This window comes from Miniopterus natalensis, chromosome 10 (assembly GCF_054644295.1).
Source record: "Miniopterus natalensis isolate mMinNat1 chromosome 10, mMinNat1.hap1, whole genome shotgun sequence".
Lineage (NCBI taxonomy): Eukaryota > Metazoa > Chordata > Mammalia > Chiroptera > Miniopteridae > Miniopterus > Miniopterus natalensis.
In genome coordinates this window covers 55,753,375-55,772,542 of record NC_142090.1, presented here as the reverse complement: position 1 = coordinate 55,772,542, position 19,168 = coordinate 55,753,375, and the positions used below count along the sequence as shown (strand labels likewise).

Sequence of the window (19,168 nt, the reverse complement as noted above, 5' to 3'; positions counted from 1 at the left end):
GAAAATTATGTTGTTTTCTAAAGCAAACCAACACATTTAAGTATATCAAAATACTTACTTCTTGTTTTCTGTGTGCCAATAGCTACTCTTTTCCCCTAAAAAAAAAAAAGTTGTGCTCAATACCCTTAAATTAAAAAATAATATATCTATAGGAAGAGAACAATATAAAAGAAAGCTGATTATTTGTGGGGAAAAAATGAGAAAAACTTGTTTTTTAAAACTAATTCAACCAAAGAAATGAAAGGAAATGATCATTCAAGAATTAAAGATCTTAACCATTGGTAGGAATGAAATTCAGTAATACAAGCTTTCTTTTACAATATACCCAACTGGTACCTTGCATCCTAGCTATAATTTCTGTCTTCAAAGAAAGAAATCAACCAATAAGGAAAAGGTATAGTTAGTAAAATAATCTAAAAATAGTCATAAGTAATTTTTATGCCCTTACTCAGCAGAACTTTTGTGATAAACTGGACAAAGGAATTATTAAAAAAGTTATTATAGTCCTGGCTGGGTGGCTCAATCGGTTGGAGCATCATCCTGTGCACCAAAAGGTTGTGGGTTCGATCTCTGGTAGGGGGGCGTATGTGAGGCAACCGATCAATGTTTCTCTCTCACAGGGGTGTTTCTCTCTCTCTCAAAAAAATCAATAAAAACATATCCTTGGGTGAGGATTAAAAAAAAATTTTTATTATAGTCTATCAATTCCAGTCATGATGGAATACATCCAATACAATCAATCCCATTGATTACAACTAAAAGCTCTGAGCAAAATACAATAAGCAACTACCTGCAGACTGAAAACAAAAGCAAGCACATTGTTGAAGAAAATAAAAACTTGGAGAGGCTACCTCTAAAGGGGTAAGTTTCCCATTCCCCCATCTTTTCTCTTGCAGTTTTGCCTTAAGGATGAATCTATAGTCATGGAGTTGGTGGGAACAGTGAAGCCAGTGACTTTCTCTCCCATACAAACCCCATCTTTCTGGCCAGAAAGAACCAGGAAAGAGGCTCCTGCAGTCCAAAGATTACAAAGAGAATCCCTCTATTATGTCTTCTTTCTTTTCTCCCACCTTTTTGCCCTTTGGGTGGGTCTCAGTTATGAAACTGCAATTTTAACAGTACCACAAGCAAATAAAATTGAGAAACCTTGACTTTCTGACCAGACCAACTATAAAAAGGGCCACTGCATACTGGAGAGTGAAGGGGAAACCACAGGAAATAGCAAGCTAGAGAAGGGGATCCCTAATTCCCTGTATAAATCCATATAAGTACCAGGCTTAACTCTAAGCTACATATTCTAAGGACAGATACGAAGCAAGAGCTTTGAAAATTGAAACTAAGATTCAAACCACTGCCCAAGTCTTGGATTAATCTATAAGTGATGCATATGCAAAACAAACAGAAAGCTCCATACAAGACTTTGAAAACGGAAACTGAGATTAGACCCACCACTCACAAAAGAACTGACAGTTTGAACAAAACTGGATGACAGCCTGCTAAAACAATAACAGCAGCAATAACAAAAATCAACTTTCTCCAGAATATTATCATAGATCTGGAGCTTACACATTTACAATGTCTAATACGCAGTCAAAAACTAATTGACACATTAAGACCCAGGAAAACATGATCAATTTGTGAGAGAAAAAGACAATCAGATGCCAACTCCAAGATGTTCCTCATGTAGAAATGATCACAAAAAGATATTGATATGTTAAATGTAAAAGGAATAAAAAAGGTATACCATGCAAACAATAATGAAAAGGAAGCTGGAGTGGCTATATTATATCAGACAGAGCAGACTTCAGAACAAGGAATACTAATAGGGACAGAGGAACATTATACAGGGGTGGGCAAAAGTAGGTTTACAGTTGTGAGTACGTGAAACAGTTCATTCTTCCATTATTTATTAATTATTGCATTCTTTTCCATATGCGATATGGAAAATATAACCATAAACCTACTTTTGAACACCCTTTACAATGATAAAAAGATTGATTCACCAAGAAGACATATTAAATATGTACACACTTAACAATGCTCAAGACAAAGAGTAAGTCATAAGAGAAAATTTAAAATATTTTTAATTAAACAAATATGAAAATACAACATGTCAGCAACAGGAACTCTCATCCATTACTGGTGAAAATGCAAAATGGTTCAGCCATTTTGGAAGACAGTTTTTCAGTGTCTTATAATACTAAACACACTCTTACCATTACCATACTATCCAGCAACCACGCACCTTGATATTTATTGAAATAAGCTGAAAATTTATGTCTACACAAAAACCTGCACATGGATGTTTATATCCATCATTTATATCCGTAACTACCAAAACCTGGAAGCAACCAAGATGGGTTTTGGAAGGTGAATGAATAAACCATGGTGCACCCAGACAATGGTATTTTCAACAATAAAAACAAGTAAGCTACCAAGTCATGAAGACATGGAGGAACTTTTAAACGCCTATTAACTACGAAGAAGCCAGTCTAAAATGCTATATTCTGTACTATTTCAACTCCATGACATTCTGGAAAAGGTGAAATTATGGAGATAGTACAAAGATCAATAGTTGCCAGAAGTAAATAGGGAAGGGAGGGATGAGTAGATGGGAGTATGGAGGATTTTTAGGGCAATGGAACTGTATTTTAGGGTACTGTATGATATTGTTCATAGCAGACATGTCACTATACATTTGTCTAAACCCAAAGACAAAAATGAACCCTAATGTAAACTATGGATTTTGAATGATAACTTAATGTAGATTCATCAATCAGTAAAAAATGTACCACTCTGGTGTAGGTTACTGATAGCAGTGGAGGTGTGTGTATACTAGAAGCAAGGGGTATATGGGAAGTATCTGTACCTTTTACTCAATTTTGCTATGAACCTAAAGCTGCTCTAAAAAATAAAGTCTAGCCCTGCCCAGTGTGGCTCAGTTGGTTGGCAAGTCATCCTAAACACTGAAGGGTTATGGGTTTGATTCCCAGTTCAGGCACATACCAAGTTTTGGGTTCCGTCCCAGTTGGGGCACATACAAGAGGTGGCCAACAATGTTTCTCTCTCACATTGATGTTTCTCTCCCTCTCTCTCTAAGATCAGTAAACATATCCTCTGGTGAGGATAAAATAAACTCTATACATTTAAAAAATTAATCTAACATAAAATGTTTGGGATGCAGCTAAAGCAGTTTAAAGGAAATTTATTACAGTGAAGGTGGTACTTTGAAAAGATGAATACAATTAATAAAACTAGCAAGGCTGACCATGAAAAGAAAAAAAAGACACACAATGATATCAGGAATGAAAGCGCACACATCATTATAGACCCTCTAGACAGTAAAAACTTAATAAGGGAATATGATAAACACTTTTGCCATCAATTTGACAATTTTAACAAAATATACAAATTCTTTGAAAACACAAACTACCAAAGTGCACTCAAGAAGAAATAAACAGCCCAGCTGACATGGCTCAGACGTTGAGTGTCGACCTATGATCCAGGTGATCTCGGTTTAATTCCTGGTCAGGGCACATGCCCAGGTTGCGGGCTTGATCCCCAGTAGCAGGAGTGCAGGAGGCAGCCTATCAATGACTCTCATCATTGATGTTTCTCTCTCTCTCCCTTTCCCTTCCTCTCACTGAAATCAATAAAGACATATTCTGTTTTAAAAGAAGAAATAGATTACCCGAGTTTCCTCTAATGAAGAAATTAAATTCATATTTGAGAATTTTCCAACAAAGAAAATTTCACACCTAGATAACCTTACTGGTAAATTCTACCAAACGCTTAAAAAGGAAAACCGATTCTACAAAAACTTGTCTAGGAAATATAAGTGGAAATACATCCCAGTACTTTATAAGGGCAGCATTATCTTGACACTAAAACCAAAGACATTAAAAGAAAAAGATGACCAATATTTCTCGGGCACATATATGCAAAAATCCTCAAAAAAATAAGTTTCTGATTAACTGGGGGGGGGGTTTGACGGACCTCAAAGCACTTTAAATAAAGTAGTTGAGCAAATACATTTATCCAAATTTAAAAACTACTTAATATGAGGATATAATTAATGTTTTAAAATGTATGTGTACTACTTAATGTGCATAAGATTTATATATGTCCATTCAAGACCCATAAATGCATCTTCATTAAAAAGTTTTATGTTTTAGTATGTTGTAAACCAAAATTATTCCAGAGACACTTTTTTCCTCATATACAAAAAAAATTAAACTGCAAGAAGTGGAATCAAGCTGACCAATTAATTACACATCCTGGATTCTATAGAGGTAGTTGGTATTTTTATCTTTTGTTTGGAGAGAAATATAAGATCTTTTTCAAGTCTATTTGAAAAAGCTTTCTCACGCGGCAGGCATGGTTCAGTGATTGAGCGTCAATCTATCAACCAGGAGGTTACAGTTTGATTCCCAGTCAGGCACATGGGTGGTGGGCTCAGTCGCCAGTAGGGGACATCCAGCTGATCAATGACTCTCTCATCATTGATGTCTCTCCCTCTCTCTCACTCTTCCTTCCTCTCTGAAATCAAAGAAGCGTAAAAAAGCAAACAAAAAAACCCCAGCTTTCAACCTGACCAGGTGGCTCAGTTGGTTGGAGTGTGATCCTGTACACCAAAAAGATTGTGCATTTGATCCCCAGTCAGGGCACATACAGGAGACAACCAACCAATAGATGTTTCTCTCACATTGATTTTTCTCTCTTCTCCCTCTCCCCCTTCCTCTCTCTCTAAAGTCAATAAAAACAAATCCTCAGGCTCGGATTAAAAAACAAAAACAATAAACAGCTTTTATTTTTTCCTAGTGCGTGGCACACAACAGACACTGAGTATTTGTTGAATACTAAATGAACAATGGGGGTTCCATGTGTAAACAAAACCTAGTGTTGGAAAAGACAAGACATGATCTGAACCCTCATGGAGTTGACATGATTCAAGGCACTAGTTAGGCACTGAAACCTGTTAACAAGTGTCTTTGAAATCTTCCCCTCCCCTTCTGTTACTACTTTAAGCAAGCCTTCAACGCTTCTCCTGATTAAGGACATATCTTCCCAGATTACTTGATATGTGTGTTGTACTCAGAATCCATAAATGTCCTTTTGAGTTTCAATTTTCATACATTTCTATGTACAATCCAAATAATGTGTAAAGTGCAGTAGAATATTTAGCATATTTAAATAAAGGAATATCTACCCATCATTTTGTAAAAATTTGGGAATAGTCATTAGAACCTTTTAACTTGTAAATGAGACAACCAACCAAAGTATTAGCAATTTTATTTAAATATTAAGTAAATTATTTGTTCCTTTCTACAAACTATTTATATTAAAAATATGAACAGTGAAAACATTCACAAAGACTTTATGAATCTTTTTACATAACATGCATATATAGGGCAGTCATGATGTAAAATGTTTAAGTTATCTTTATTGTTGAAAGTATTATAGTTATCCCCCCTTTTCCCCTTCATTGATGCCCTACACCCCGATTCACCCCTCCCCCAGGCCTTCACCACACTATTGTCTGTGTCCACGGGTTATGCATATAAGTTCTTTGATTAATCTCTCCCCACCCACTCCCCCACCCCCGCCTTCCCACTGAGATTCATCAGTCTGTTCCATGCTTCTGTGTCTCTGGATCTATTTTGTTTCTCAGTCTATTTTATTACATTCCACATATGAGTGAGATCAGATAAAACTCAATCTGGAAGAATCAGAAAATCTGAATAGTGTAATAACAACTGATGAAATCAAAGCAGTAATAAAAAAACTCCCAGCAAACAAAAGCCCTGGTCCAGACGGCTTTACAGGGGAGCTTTCTAATTCTTTAAGTTGTAGGGTTAGATGGTTTACTAAAAATTTTTCTTGCTTTCTGAGGTAGGCCTATAGTGCTATGAACTTCCCTCTTAGGACTGCTTTCACTGTGTCCCATAGATTTTAGGTTGTTGTGTGTTCATTTTCATTTGTTTCCAAGAAGTTTTTGATTTCTTTATTGATCTTATTGTAACCCACTCAGTGTTTAATAACATGTTATTTAGCCTCCATGTGTTTGAATGTTTTTACTATACTTGACTTCTAATTTCATGCCATTGTGATCTGAGATGCTTGATATGATTTCAGTTTTCTTGAACTTTTACAGACTTGTTTTGTGTCGTAACATGTGGTCTGTCTTTGAGCATGACCCATGTGTACTTGAGAGGAGTGTATATCCTGCAGCTTTGGGGTGAAATGTACTTTAAATATCAATTAAATCCATCTGATCTAGTGTGCCACTTATAGTCACTGTTTCTGTGTTTACTTTTTGTCTGGAAGATCTATCCAGTGAAGTCAGTGGGGTGTTAAAGTCCACGACTATAACTGTATTGCTGTTGACCTCACCCTTAAAGTCCTAAGGTTATTATTGACAAGTCCTTATTTATTGCCATTTTAATTCTTTATGCCTATGTTTCTATTTCTTCTTATTATTACCGCAGTCCCTTTAACATTTCTTGCAATGCTTCTATTTCTACTTCTAATTACAGCAGTCCCTTTAACATTTCCTGCAATGCTGGTTTGGTGGTGATAAACTCCTTTAGCCTTTTTTTTTTTTTTTACGGGAAACACTTTATTTTACCATCTATCTTGAATGATAGCCTTGCTAGATAGAGTAGTCTTGGTTTCAGATCCTTGTTTTGCATTACCTTGAATACTTCATGCCATTCCCTTCTGGCCTGTAGAGAAGTCAGCTGAAAGGCTTATGGGAGCGCCTTTGTAGGTAACAGCTTGCTTTTCTCTTGCTGCCTTCAATATTCTCTGTCTTGAATTTTTGGCATTTAAATTATATGTCTGGGTGCGGGTCTTTTTGGACTCTTCTTGCTTGGGGCTCTCTGTGCCCCCCCTGAACGTGTGAAACTTTTTCCTTCATCAGGGTAGGGAAGTTTTCTGCCATTATTTCTTCAAACAGGTTCTTTAGCCCTTGCTTACTTTTGACATCTTCTGGCACTCCTATAATGTGAAAATTGTTACATTTCATGTTGTCCCACAGCTCCTATAGACTATCCTCCTGTTTTTTTGTTGTTTTTTTCTTTTTGGATCTCTGATTTAATTTTTTTCTACCACCTTCTAATTTGCTGATGTGACCCTGCTTCCTCTAATCTGCTATTTATTCCTTCCAAAGTATTCTTTATTTCTGCTATGTCATTCTTCATTTCTGACTTGTCATTTTTCATAGTTTCCATATCTTTTTTCATGCTGTTGAGCATCCTTACAATCAGCATTCTGAACTCTGTATCTGATAGATTGCGTCTTTCCATTTCATTTAGCTCTTTTTCTGGAGACTTCTCTTGTTCTTTCATTTGGGGCTTGTTTCTTTGTCTCCCCATTTTGGCTGCTTATTTTGGTTTGTTTCTATGTATTAGGCAGGCTGCTAAAAACTCTGTCTTTTTGGAAGGTCTCTGTTGCAAGCCAATGTCAGACACTGTTTGTGACTGGCTTTGAGTACCCTGTTTGGAGCTATCAACAATCCACGGCTTGAGGTCCACCCTGTTAGTGCTGGGTGCGTTTGGATAGGACGAAGATGCATACCAAAGTCTGCTTTTTCAAGGCCCAGGTCCAGAAGCAGATCAGGCAAAGACGCAAAGCACTCTGAGGTCTGCCTCTGCCTGCAGGCTGATTAATGTGATTCTCTTAATGTACCTCAGACTATAGAAATTCCACAGGGTAGGGCAAGAAGTTTTCCAGCAGGATGGGTCAGTTGCTTCCCTCTCAAGAAAAGCTGCTTGGAAGGTAAATGTCTGCCTATGAAAGATGTCCTCTGTAGTATGGGGGAATGACCCAGCACAGGAATCCAGAGGGATGCCCTCTGAGCTCTATCTCCAGAGCCCACAATCCTAGATTCTCCTGACACAGCTCCAGTCCACTCTGCCCTCCCTCTGCTGGAGCCCAAGGTGAGTTGCTGCACACAAAACTTTGTGTGTTGGCTCTTTAAGAGGATGCCTGCATTTCCAGCTGTCTCTCTCTGGCAGACAGAAACCCTGCTGCTTTTCATAGCCACGTTATGTGGGCACCTTTCTCAGTTCTGGTGCTCTTGGCTGGGAAGCCCAGCCTGGGGTTTAGGCCTCAGAGTCCTTAGTGTAACTCCCCATAGCTAAGCTATCCCTCTGACCTTCAGCCACTGCCTGTGGGAGCCCATCCAGTCTTTCTGCCCCTCCGCGCTTCCTACCAGTCTCTATGTGGTCTCCACTTTCCCTCCTTGGTTATGAGGGTGCTCTCTAGATCATCTTCAGTTGCAGTTAATTATTCAGGATGGTTTTTCTCTATTTCAGTTGTAATTCCAGTTTGGTCGCAGAAGAGTGTCAGTGTAGCTTCCACTCAGTCTGCAGCCATCTTCAATCTCTCTAAAATGTTTCTTAATGAAAATTATGTTCAAAGGCCACTGTCCAATTGCCAGTCTTGCCAACAAATATTCTTCACTGGAAACCAGGTCTTTCCAAAATGCCTATCACACCAGTTCCTCTCCTATTAATTCTCTCAATCATTTCCTAAACCCTTCAAGATAAAATCTAACATCTTTATACAGTGCGTAGTTTCCTTTATATTCTTATCTGAACCTGCTAATTTTTCCAGCTTCATTTCTTGTCATTATAATACAATGTTCAACTTGTATTATAATACAGAAAATTTCCAAAAAACATGCCATCCTACTTATGACCTCATGCATTTATACACACTCTTCTATAAAATTTATTTTCCTTTTAGATTATAGTCATTTAAGGAGTAAGTGAAGAAACAGCATACCACAAAAGAATGGTCTGAGAGATAGAGAACCATGGCAAGTTAAGAGATAAGAGAAGTTCCAGAAGAAAACAGTTAAGTTCAATGGAAAATGAACGATAACTGAATCAACATGACTGTTTTTTTGTTCTTTTTTCTTTCCAATAAGACTGGTTTTAAAGTGTTAAACTGATTTGGAAATTGGTTGGTAGTTTTACCTTTCATGGGTTGAAGATGAATGGAAAGTATAAAAGTGGAGATATGAGAAGTTTGGATGATAAAAGATCATATAGTAGCCAGGTGGGAACATGAGATCAAGGAAGGCTTTATTTTGTTTTAAAAGATGCAAGATGCTTGCTTATGTATAGAGGCTTCAAGGAGGAAAGTATTAAAAGGGAAAAAATTGAAGATATGGGAACATTAGGTCTAACAGAGTACAATGTCCAATGTAACTGTTTAACAAATATTTTGAGGTTAGGCCAGATAGTCATACTACACAACAAGATTTTGCTATACCATCTAGAGCAGTTGAAAAGGAAGTATATTTCCTCCTTATGCTCCCAAAATGGATATATGTATTATCTATATTAGGTACTTCTCGTGCAGTAGAATAATTTATGGTATTTTCCATCTGAATGAACAGCAGTATCTGTTAAAAGTAGCAGCAACAAAAGAAGAAACAAAACTATGCCACTATCCCAGGAATAACTTTTACCTCATAAGTAAATCCTAAAGTTAAAAACCCATCACAGATATATAAACAAAAACCAAGCTTGATCACTTTCTTTAATTAATTTAAAAATTAAGGAAAATAACATACCACATCTCTTACAGAAGTACTTGATTTCTTGAGTAAATACAATTCTTTTTTCTTTTGTTCAATGTAGTATCTAATGTCTTTATTAAGAGAAAGAAAGGTTTAAGATTAGCATTTTGACCTTTGGATTCCACAGGTATTTCTTGCAATCAGAATTCTCACTATGTAAAATTCAGAACCAAGGGACACAAATATTTATAAGAAATAAAACAAGGATAAAATCCTTACCATCAATATGAAGAATTTTCACTCCCCAAGATACAGCATTTGATAATATACTATTTGAAGGAATAAAATCCTGTAAAAAAAAAGTTTGATAGTTTTTCTAGGAAATTACTATTTTAAATGAGCTGAATTTAAATATGATTCAAAATAATTTCACTGAACAGACCCTATAGTTACAACAGAAATGACAACATTAGTTTTTCTTCTGAAATTTCTATAATCAATCCAGCTTCATATATTCCCATATTCTTGACAATCAATGCACGCTGTAGCCTTACAGTTAACAGTTTCAAGAAAGTATTCCATTTAAAAACACAAAAATGTCAGGAGCTTTAGAAATCAGTAATACTTTAAAAGGCCACAAGATGGAGATGTTTCTTCATGAAAAGTACATTCTGTTCTTTGCAAAATGATACATGCTAATATTTAAGCCTTTCCTATTATAATGAGGAAAAACATTTCAAGAACATCTATCTCTATTTCCCACTCGAGTTTTTAATAACAGAATATACACTGTGAGTTTCTAACTTACATGGTCCTTGATAGCTTTTTCAGCTAATAATTTTCCTCTGCTCAAACACACCTATAAAAAGACCAGAGAACAATTGAACATAAAGTTGTAACATAGTGCTTCACTGAAATAAGGTTAAAAAGATAAAACAGCTAATAAAGTGTATGGGTAAAATTTATAGATACATCTTAATATAAATATGAAATTTAAAGTAAATTTTATTTGTACAAACCTTAATAACTATCATCAAAACAAAATGTATGGTAAAAAGTGATTTCCTTAGGGTATTTGCAAAATGGTGTCCCTATTAAAAAGTTTTGGGTTTTTTTTGGGTTTTTTTTTGGGTGAAGCAACTACATCAAATTGAAAGTTGTCGAGACCCAAGGTCAGTCCTATACTAAACTCTACTTAACATGAAAAATAAAACAGCTAGCTAGGTTCCTCTGAAACCATCTATAATTCAATAGTTAAGTTTACATTTTAGTTTTCCATTAAACTAAAGATTTAAGACTATATAGTTAACTGTATATACTGTTTTTACATGGTATTTCCCTTTTTAAATAAAGCATTAGAAAAAGCAATTGAAATGCTATGAGCAACAATTAATGTGGAACTAGTCACTGGTATATAATCTCATTCCTCCAAAATGCACTCACTATAAGTATATACTGTATGAGCCTTTCTTGGTCTCCTCCCCTTCTTGGACTTCTTTTCTTCTATGTATTTGTCTCTTTTTTTAAGTGATTATCTCTTATGTAAATCATTTCTTTTATTCCCTGCCCCCATTTTTCTTGCTTCCCAAATGGCTACAGTAGGTAAGTTGGGATTTTAAATGATAATTACATTTCAATCTAAAAATAAGATGAACATTTTAGTTCTTAATCTCTTCCCTTTTCCACACCCAATAAAATCAGCTTAATTTATTCTTCACTATATGTTCCAACTTATTGGCAAAGGAGTGGAAGGGGTATGATGTCAGCAATTCTAGAAGAGAGGTTGGCAAACTTTTCCTGTAAAGGGCTAGATGTTATACGTTTTAGGCTTTGCTGGCCATTTAGTCTCTATCCCAACTATTCAATTCTGTCTTTATTCATTTACGCATTGACTGCTTGCAGGAAAGCAGTAAACAATCAGTCAATACATAAACACATGGGTATGGCTATGTTCTAATAAAATTTTACTTGTGGACAGTAAAATTTAAATTTCACATCATTTCCACTTGTCACAAAATATTCTTCTTTTGATTTCCCCCCAATTTGAAAATGTAAAAACCATGCTTAGCTTGAAAGCTATAAAAAAACAGGTGACAGGCTGGATTTGGCCTGTGTCCATAGTTTGCTAACCCCTGCTCTAAAACAAACAAAAGATTTCCATTTCTTCTTTAAAACAATGATCCACCGTTACTTATTAGTTGTAAATTACTATAAAAAATAAAAGCCATGCCTAAATGCAAGGGTATATTTTAGGAATCAGAGTATAACTACAACTATAATAGTACAACCACTATTAGAAAGAAAAAAAGCCCGGCAGGGCGTGGCTCAGTGGTTGAGCGTCGACCTGAGATCCAGGCAATCGGGGTTCGATTCCCGGTCAGGGAACATGCCCGGGTTGCGGGCTTGATCAATGACTCTCTCATCATTGATGTTTCTATCTCTCTCTCTCCCTCTCCTTTCCTCTCTCTGAAATCAATAAAGATATATTTTTAAAAAAAAAAGAAAGAAAAAAAATCACCGTTCTATCAGACAGCAACCTTATTAATGACTGGAAAGCTACACATAATGTAGACACTGTTCTACCTCAGTGAACTCTGATGCTAGCCTGCTCTTGTAAATTATGAGTGTCTCAGGCTGTAGCCTTTCTGAACATCTCAAAGCATAGTTAAGAGACTTACTGAATCTGGAGACTTAAATGAACTTCCATCATGGCTGGGATGAGGTGAAGTGGTTTCTGCAGTATATGCAGATTCTGGACTTGGTACAGGAGAAATTCGTCCAAAGGTTTGTGCAAACTTAGCTTCCTTTTTATTTGAAATAAGATAACTGATATCTTTGCTGAGAAATTCTTCAACTCGCTAAAGGAAAACAAAGTATTTTTAAGTAAATCATAAAGGTTTCATATGCTAAGCACAGATAAAATGCCAATTGGATACATTTTAGTCTTTGGTTAACTGGTAGTTTTTATACAGTATTCTTCTGAACCTAGTCCTAAGTATGATGGGAGTCCCAATAAGAACATAACAGCAAGTACCAGACACTATTTTTAAGTGCTTTACACAGATCCTAATTAATTTAATCCACATAACCACCCCATGGTACTATTAGCCACATTTTGTGGAGAAGAAAACAAGGAAAGTGTCAGGCTTGAGGTTACACCAGTATTAAATAATAACAGAATTTGAACACAGTTATGCTGATTCAAGTCCATGCTCTAAATTTAGTGAATGATGGAAATGTTCTTTATCAGCATCGTCCAACATGCTGGCAACTTGCCACGTGTGGCTACTGAGTATTTGAAATGAAACTAATGTGACTAAGCAACTGAATTTTAAATTTAAATAACCACCTGAGGCTAATGGCTTCCTACTAGACAGTTCAAAAATCATAAAGTTATAACATCGTCTCATAGGAATTAAACTAATTGGGAAGGAGAGAACCCTTACTCTTAAGAGTGTAAGATGGTTTGTTTGAAGAGAATTTCCCCACTAAAATGTTTGAAAACCATTACTTAAATGCCTGAATTTATAAACACATGTACCAAAGTCAGTATTATTGAAGAGCATTCCCATCGAAGAGCAGGAAAATTAAAATAAGTAAAAATAAATACTAAAGACTTCTACAGGATCTTACAATATAAACAGGGATAATTAAAAAAATGAAGCAAAGTATGTAATAGATGAGTTAATTTCATGTAAGCATTAAGCAGAATGTGCTGCTAAGGCAGTGGAATCCTTGGCTAAATGCAAATCACTACTTCTTTTTTTTTATCCTGAGCAACATTTTCATTAACAAGTAAATGAAGCAAGTATCTACATTTATTCATTGCAGGGATTACAAACTCAAATGCCTCCAAGGGCCAGCAGAAATATAAATGAACAATTTACACATCAAATACTTTCATTTTCATAAATACGCAGCCCTAACACTGCCAGTTTCCAATTTTTCAAGAGAAGCCCAATCTTAAACATTTCTAAAAATTGTGATAAAATATATGTAACATAAAAATTTAACCATTTTCAGGTGTACAATTCAGTGGCATTAAATACATTCATAATGTTGCGCAACCAACACCACTACCCATCTCCAGAACTTTTTCACCATTGCAGCTGAAACTGTATACATTAAACAGTAACTCCCCATTCTCCCTATCCCCTTCTAATCTCTATTCTATTTTGTTTCTATGGATTTTACTATTGTAGATATTTCATATAAGTGGAATCCTGTATTTGCCTGGCTTATTTTGCTTAGCACATTTCCAAAGTTCATCCATATTGCAGCATGGGTAAGAATTTCATTCCTTTTCAAGGTTGAATGGCATTCCATTGTATGTATATATATTTTGTTTATCCATTCATCTGTTGACATTTGGGTTGTTTCCACCTTTTGACTATTGTGAATGCTGCTATGAACATGGGTACATGAATGTATCTTCAAGACCCTGTTTTCAACTATTTTAGATATGTACACAGAAGTAGAATTGCTTGATCATAAGGTAGTTCTATTTTTAATTTTTTGAACCCTCATACTGTTTACCATTAGCAGTTGCCTGAATTTACAATCCCACCAACAGTGTACAAGATTCCAGTTTCCCCACAACTTCATTAACATTTATTTTTTTTATAGTGACCATCCTAATGCAAGTGAGATGGTATCATTTGTGGTTTTAACTTGTATTTCCCTAATGATTAGTAATGTTGACCATCTTTTCATGTGTTTATTTGCCACTTGTAGATCTTCGGAGAAAAGTCTATTCCGGTCCTTTGCTCATTTTTTAATCAGGTTGTTGTTTGTTGTTGAGTTGCAGTTCTTTATACATTCTGGATACTAACCCCTTATTAGATATGTGATTTGTAAATTTTTTTCCTCACATTCTTTGGGTTGTCTTTTCACCTTCTTGACAGTGCTCCTTGATGAACAAAAGCTTTTCATTTTTATAAAGTCCAATATATTATTTTTTTCATTGTTTACCTGTGCTTTTGGTATCATAACCAAGGAACTAACACCAAATCCAATGTCATGAAGATTTTTTCTTATACGTTACTCTAAGAGTTTTAAGTCTTATGTTTAGATCTTGATCCATTTTAAATTAATTTTAGCATGTGATAGACAGTAATGGTATAACTTCTTTAGCAAGTGAATATCCAGTTTCCCCAGCATCAGTTGTTGAAAAGATTGTCCTTTCCCCACTGAATGGTCTTAGCAACATTTTAAAAAACCAGTTGACTCTATATGTGATGGTTGATTTCTGGTCTCTTTATTGCAATGGTCTATACGTCTGCCCTTATGCTAGTAATACACGTTTCCTTTGGTTTTCCATTTTCTATAGCTTGAGTTACAACCCTTTAGTAGTGAGTAAAATAGCACTTACAATTTGGCCCCATTTTCCTTATCTAAATCCCAAACTCATCATATTGTAATATTAGCAGCTGCTCAAACCACAGACATATATTTTGAATATGCTCTTTTCTCTACTTAGTTTGTTCATTCTGGTATGTTACCAGGCTTTCAATACTCAGCTCAAACTTTCTCTCTCATATACTTTCTAATGGCAGAGTCAATCATTTCCATATCTATACTCTAAGAGCAATTTCTACATAATTTCTGTTAAAGCATTCATAGTGCTATACTGTAAATTATTTAGTCAGGTGACTGATGTTCCCATGGAATAAGAATTCCTATAGGACTACACTACCTCTTATTTTTGCATCCCCAGCATCTAAAATAGTGCTGGTATATGGGAGACACTGGTGGAATAATTTTTGAATGAATTTCCACATCTAAATCATAATCATCCTTCAAAGCTGAGTTGAAATTGTCTGTAAAATGGCCTGCAAGATTCTTCCTCAGTTGGACACATTCTTTCCCCTCTTCTTGACGTTCTATGTTGTATTAAAATAATCATACCCATGCCATCTCTACCTAGCTGAGGGGAGATAGACATCAAGATTCATTTTTAGACTCTAATAAAATACTTAGTACTATGCTCTGCACTGCTGACTTAGTTTTATCACGGTCTTCAATTTTTTAGCAATTGTTATTTTCTTATGACTCAATGTCACAATGAACATCAAACAAGTAACTCTGTCTTCAAGTTCATGATATGGCAAGATACCTGCCCTTATATCTCTATTCTTCTCCAACTGCCTTATTTTAGTCCAAAATGTTTAAATGTGGACCTAAATGTGGCTTTTTAGATGGTTTTGTAACAGTTACTTTCCTTGCCACAATTAAAGATATTTCCCCATTATGTCAGATTTCACCGCTATGCTCTTTATGGTTGAATTTGTCAGAAGTGCACTCTCCAGATAAATGAGGTACTTAGAGGTTTTCATTAAGACTGGAGAAAACAAATGCATAAAGTGGACAATTAAAGAAAAGAACAAAAGATGATAATAATCTGAAGCAAGATAAATTACAAAAAAATAAATAAAGGCCTGAATAATCCTAAAAAGTTAAAAAGCAAAATTTTTTCAAGGAATATCTAATTTAACTAAATAGTACTTAAAGGTGAAAACTAAAACTCTTAGTGTCTAGAGGTCAAACTTCATTTATAGTTCACTAGAGATCAGTCTTTTTTTAGTGACAGAAGTGGTAATGTGCTAGGGGACAGAAATCAGGATATCACTAAATTATTGGGGAGCTCAGAATTTGATAAAAACCACCTTTTTTCTCAAAAAGAAATTAAGAAATAAAGTTAATAAGTCCATATTACCTAATGGATAAGTTAATTCAAAATGTTTCTTTTAAAATAGTGCCTTAAGAACTGATGGGGAGTGAGAGGAGAGAGAAAAAGGGGAACAGGGTCAGCCGTCCTGGCACTAGCTTCAATACTGCTATTTTAGCTAGGGCAGTTCCCTTTTTATAGGCAGACATTGGACATCTGAATATGAGTTCATCTGAAGCGTTCCACTGCTAAAAATACAAATCTAACATCACTGATTTAGACCAGAAGGGTTCATGGTTATTCATCATATATGAGAATGCTGCAAAACTGTATCAGATAGTTTCTTTAGAACCATTAATTGCTACAGGAACAGAATGGTGCAACAACATGAGAGTCTGGGAATCAGGAGGCTAATCCTGCCCTAGACCAGTCATTTACCTTCTCCTGGCCCTTAAGTACTTAATTTCTAAAATGAAAAGGTCTTTACTCAATGTCCTAGGTCCTTAAAAAATTAAGACACTGTTGATAGGTGGCACAGTCAACATGGTAGCAGGCCTATAAAACATGACTTTTGGGACTATAATCATATGGTTATTATGATATATGCTGCTATGACAAAATGTGTTACAATGTTTTAAGAAAATGAATAGGAAAAAGGAGAATAGCTTTTCATAGACAGATGAGTAAAACATCGCAACAATAATTCCAAGAAAAGTGTTACTTGTCCTTCTGCAAATCTCTATTCCTGGAATGCCAGGATCTGTTCAAGACGTTAACCTTAACAAACTCAAAGTGCAGCAGAAATCTTTTAAACAGGAAGAATTAGGAAATAAATTAATAACATCTTAGCCTTACTAGCTAAAATTTACCTAATATTAACCTTAATCCCAAGAAAATCTTAGAATTTTACCCAAATTTTCCAATTTCCTAATCATTTACTCAATGTTTAGGGTAGGAAAGAAGCACTAATTCCAAATTCTTATTCCAAAATTCTGCTCTCTTAATCACACTCACTCTGTTGAGACTCTTATTATTCAAGAGCAATTTTACTTCTTGTTTGCCTTGTTTTGTAAATAACATTCTTCCTGTTATGCTAATTCAGACAAATTTATGTAGCTCCCCAATAATCGCAAGCAAGGAGTTCTGCTATCTGGAAGACATCCACCATTACAATGAGAAGGCAATTAGCAGTTCCACCAGGACAAGGGAGTCTCACTTCTCACACTTTGTGATCTTTACACTAAACTAATCATCACAGAAACCTGAAAGTTTTGTCAGACTACAAAGGTTAAAACAGACGCTTTTCCACTTATGAGAGAGCTGATAAAAAGTTTGAGCTTGGTGCTCAAAATGAAAATTTTAAATGATTATATATTAAAAAGTACTAGTTACAAATTTTTCCTTTTATGTCAGTGTATGATTTTGACTTACCCCTCCCAGATCCTTAATGTCCTTTTGCAGTTTTTCAGATATGGTGACAGAAGGTAAATCAATGTAAAATACCTTTCCCCAAAGTGGCTTATATTTGGATTTTTCTGGTTTGTTATCAGTTTTCAGAGATTTCAAAGATGGTCTGTTTTTTTCATTTTTGAGTTGGATTCCACCTATTGTTTAAAAATTTAGAATTAGATGTTTTCTGCAGACAGAAAATTTCTGTTTTAAAAATAGTTCTTTATACAATAATCACTTAATAGAGGAGAAAATCTTTAACCTACCAATTTAAATCATATTTCTTTGTAGTACCGATTAAGATAATGGAAAAATACCCCACACATTTTAACAGATACTATATTGTAATTATTGTTTACAGCCAATAGTTGAGTTTGAAGGAAATACTCATGCGTTTACGTTTTATGTACTAAGGTAGGTAGATTTTCCTCCTTAGAATGTAAACTTCATGGGGTATTTACTCAATAAATATTTCTGGCGCATCGCCACTCTGTTGAACACTCAAACCCGGTGCTTACATGTTAAACATTTAGCAATGCAAGAAACCTGTTACCGAGAATGAGCAAGTCCTCAGAGATTCCTTATGCCCAAGGTTTTGTTTCGTATAGTCTCTCTTAAGAACTACATGGTCCATTCGAGGAACCAAACCACCCTTCATTATTTCTTTTGAAAAGAGATCTGAGATCCAAACTGCTTTAAAAATTAACTTTTTAAAGTTAATCAACTTTATCAACTGGAGGTCACTATATAGTATATGTATCACCTACACACACGCACACATACAGATTAAGAAAGACTGGAAATGGAAGTTTGCTTTTGTTTCTGTCCATATGGAAACAGCAATGGTGTGTCTGAAATACAAATACTTTCAACTTTCTGAGTGAAGAACATAAGAGAGTAAGACCAAAAATCCACCCGCAATCACCCAATTTAACCGCGAAGCTTTCAAACTGAGCGTCGAGGGGCAGCGTCTGCGGAGCCCCGGCGCGTCCCCGGTCCGCACACGGTCCTCAGGCTGCACAACCTCCGCCATCACCTGGAGTGTGGGGAACGCAGCCGCGAGGCGAAGAGCGCGCGGACCGGGCCCACATCCGATCCCTTTTTTGAGGCAAAACCCTGAACCCAGGGAGCCTTCCTTTTTGACCACGGAGGACGCACAAGCCCGAAAAGCAGCAGGGCCCCAAGGCAGAAGCCTATAAAGAATCAGCGAGGGAACCAGGAGGGAGGAAGAGATTAAAGGGACCGCGGGCGGAGGAGGGGCTCCCTACCCTGGAAATATCCTTTGCTGTGGATCCGCATGGCTCCGGAGTTCATGGCAGCCGCCCGGCACCTACATGCTGGATCCGGAGACGGCGTCGCGCCGGGAGGCCGAGAGAACACGGCTACCCCAGGCCGCCACGGCGACGCCAACCGCCTCTCCCCTTCCGCAGACCACCACACCCACGCAGCTGCGATACCGCGTCTGCCTGCCGGGGGCCGGGGCCGGGCCGGGCCGAGGCCGGGCTCAAGGAGCAGAGGAG

General features: G+C 36.2%; 1 protein-coding gene across 3 annotated transcripts in view; it reads right to left on the bottom strand.

Annotated features, from left to right (window-relative positions):
* Positions 1 to 19,168, bottom strand: part of DBF4 (DBF4-CDC7 kinase regulatory subunit) — a 29,464-nt gene extending 10,296 nt beyond the window's left edge. For 2 of the 3 annotated variants that reach the window (XM_016218886.2, XM_016218887.2), the window contains exons 1-7: positions 18,917 to 19,168; positions 17,631 to 17,803; positions 12,211 to 12,390; positions 10,341 to 10,391; positions 9,812 to 9,881; positions 9,587 to 9,663; positions 59 to 95 (exon numbers count right to left, since the gene is read on the bottom strand). In XM_016218886.2, coding sequence (XP_016074372.2) covers positions 59 to 95; positions 9,587 to 9,663; positions 9,812 to 9,881; positions 10,341 to 10,391; positions 12,211 to 12,390; positions 17,631 to 17,803; positions 18,917 to 18,962 — 634 coding nt within the window. In that variant the 5' untranslated portion in view covers positions 18,963 to 19,168. Of the gene's footprint in view, positions 1 to 58; positions 96 to 9,586; positions 9,680 to 9,811; positions 9,882 to 10,340; positions 10,392 to 12,210; positions 12,391 to 17,630; positions 17,804 to 18,916 lie in introns of those variants that run through there. The other variant, XM_087821138.1, reaches the window with a different exon arrangement.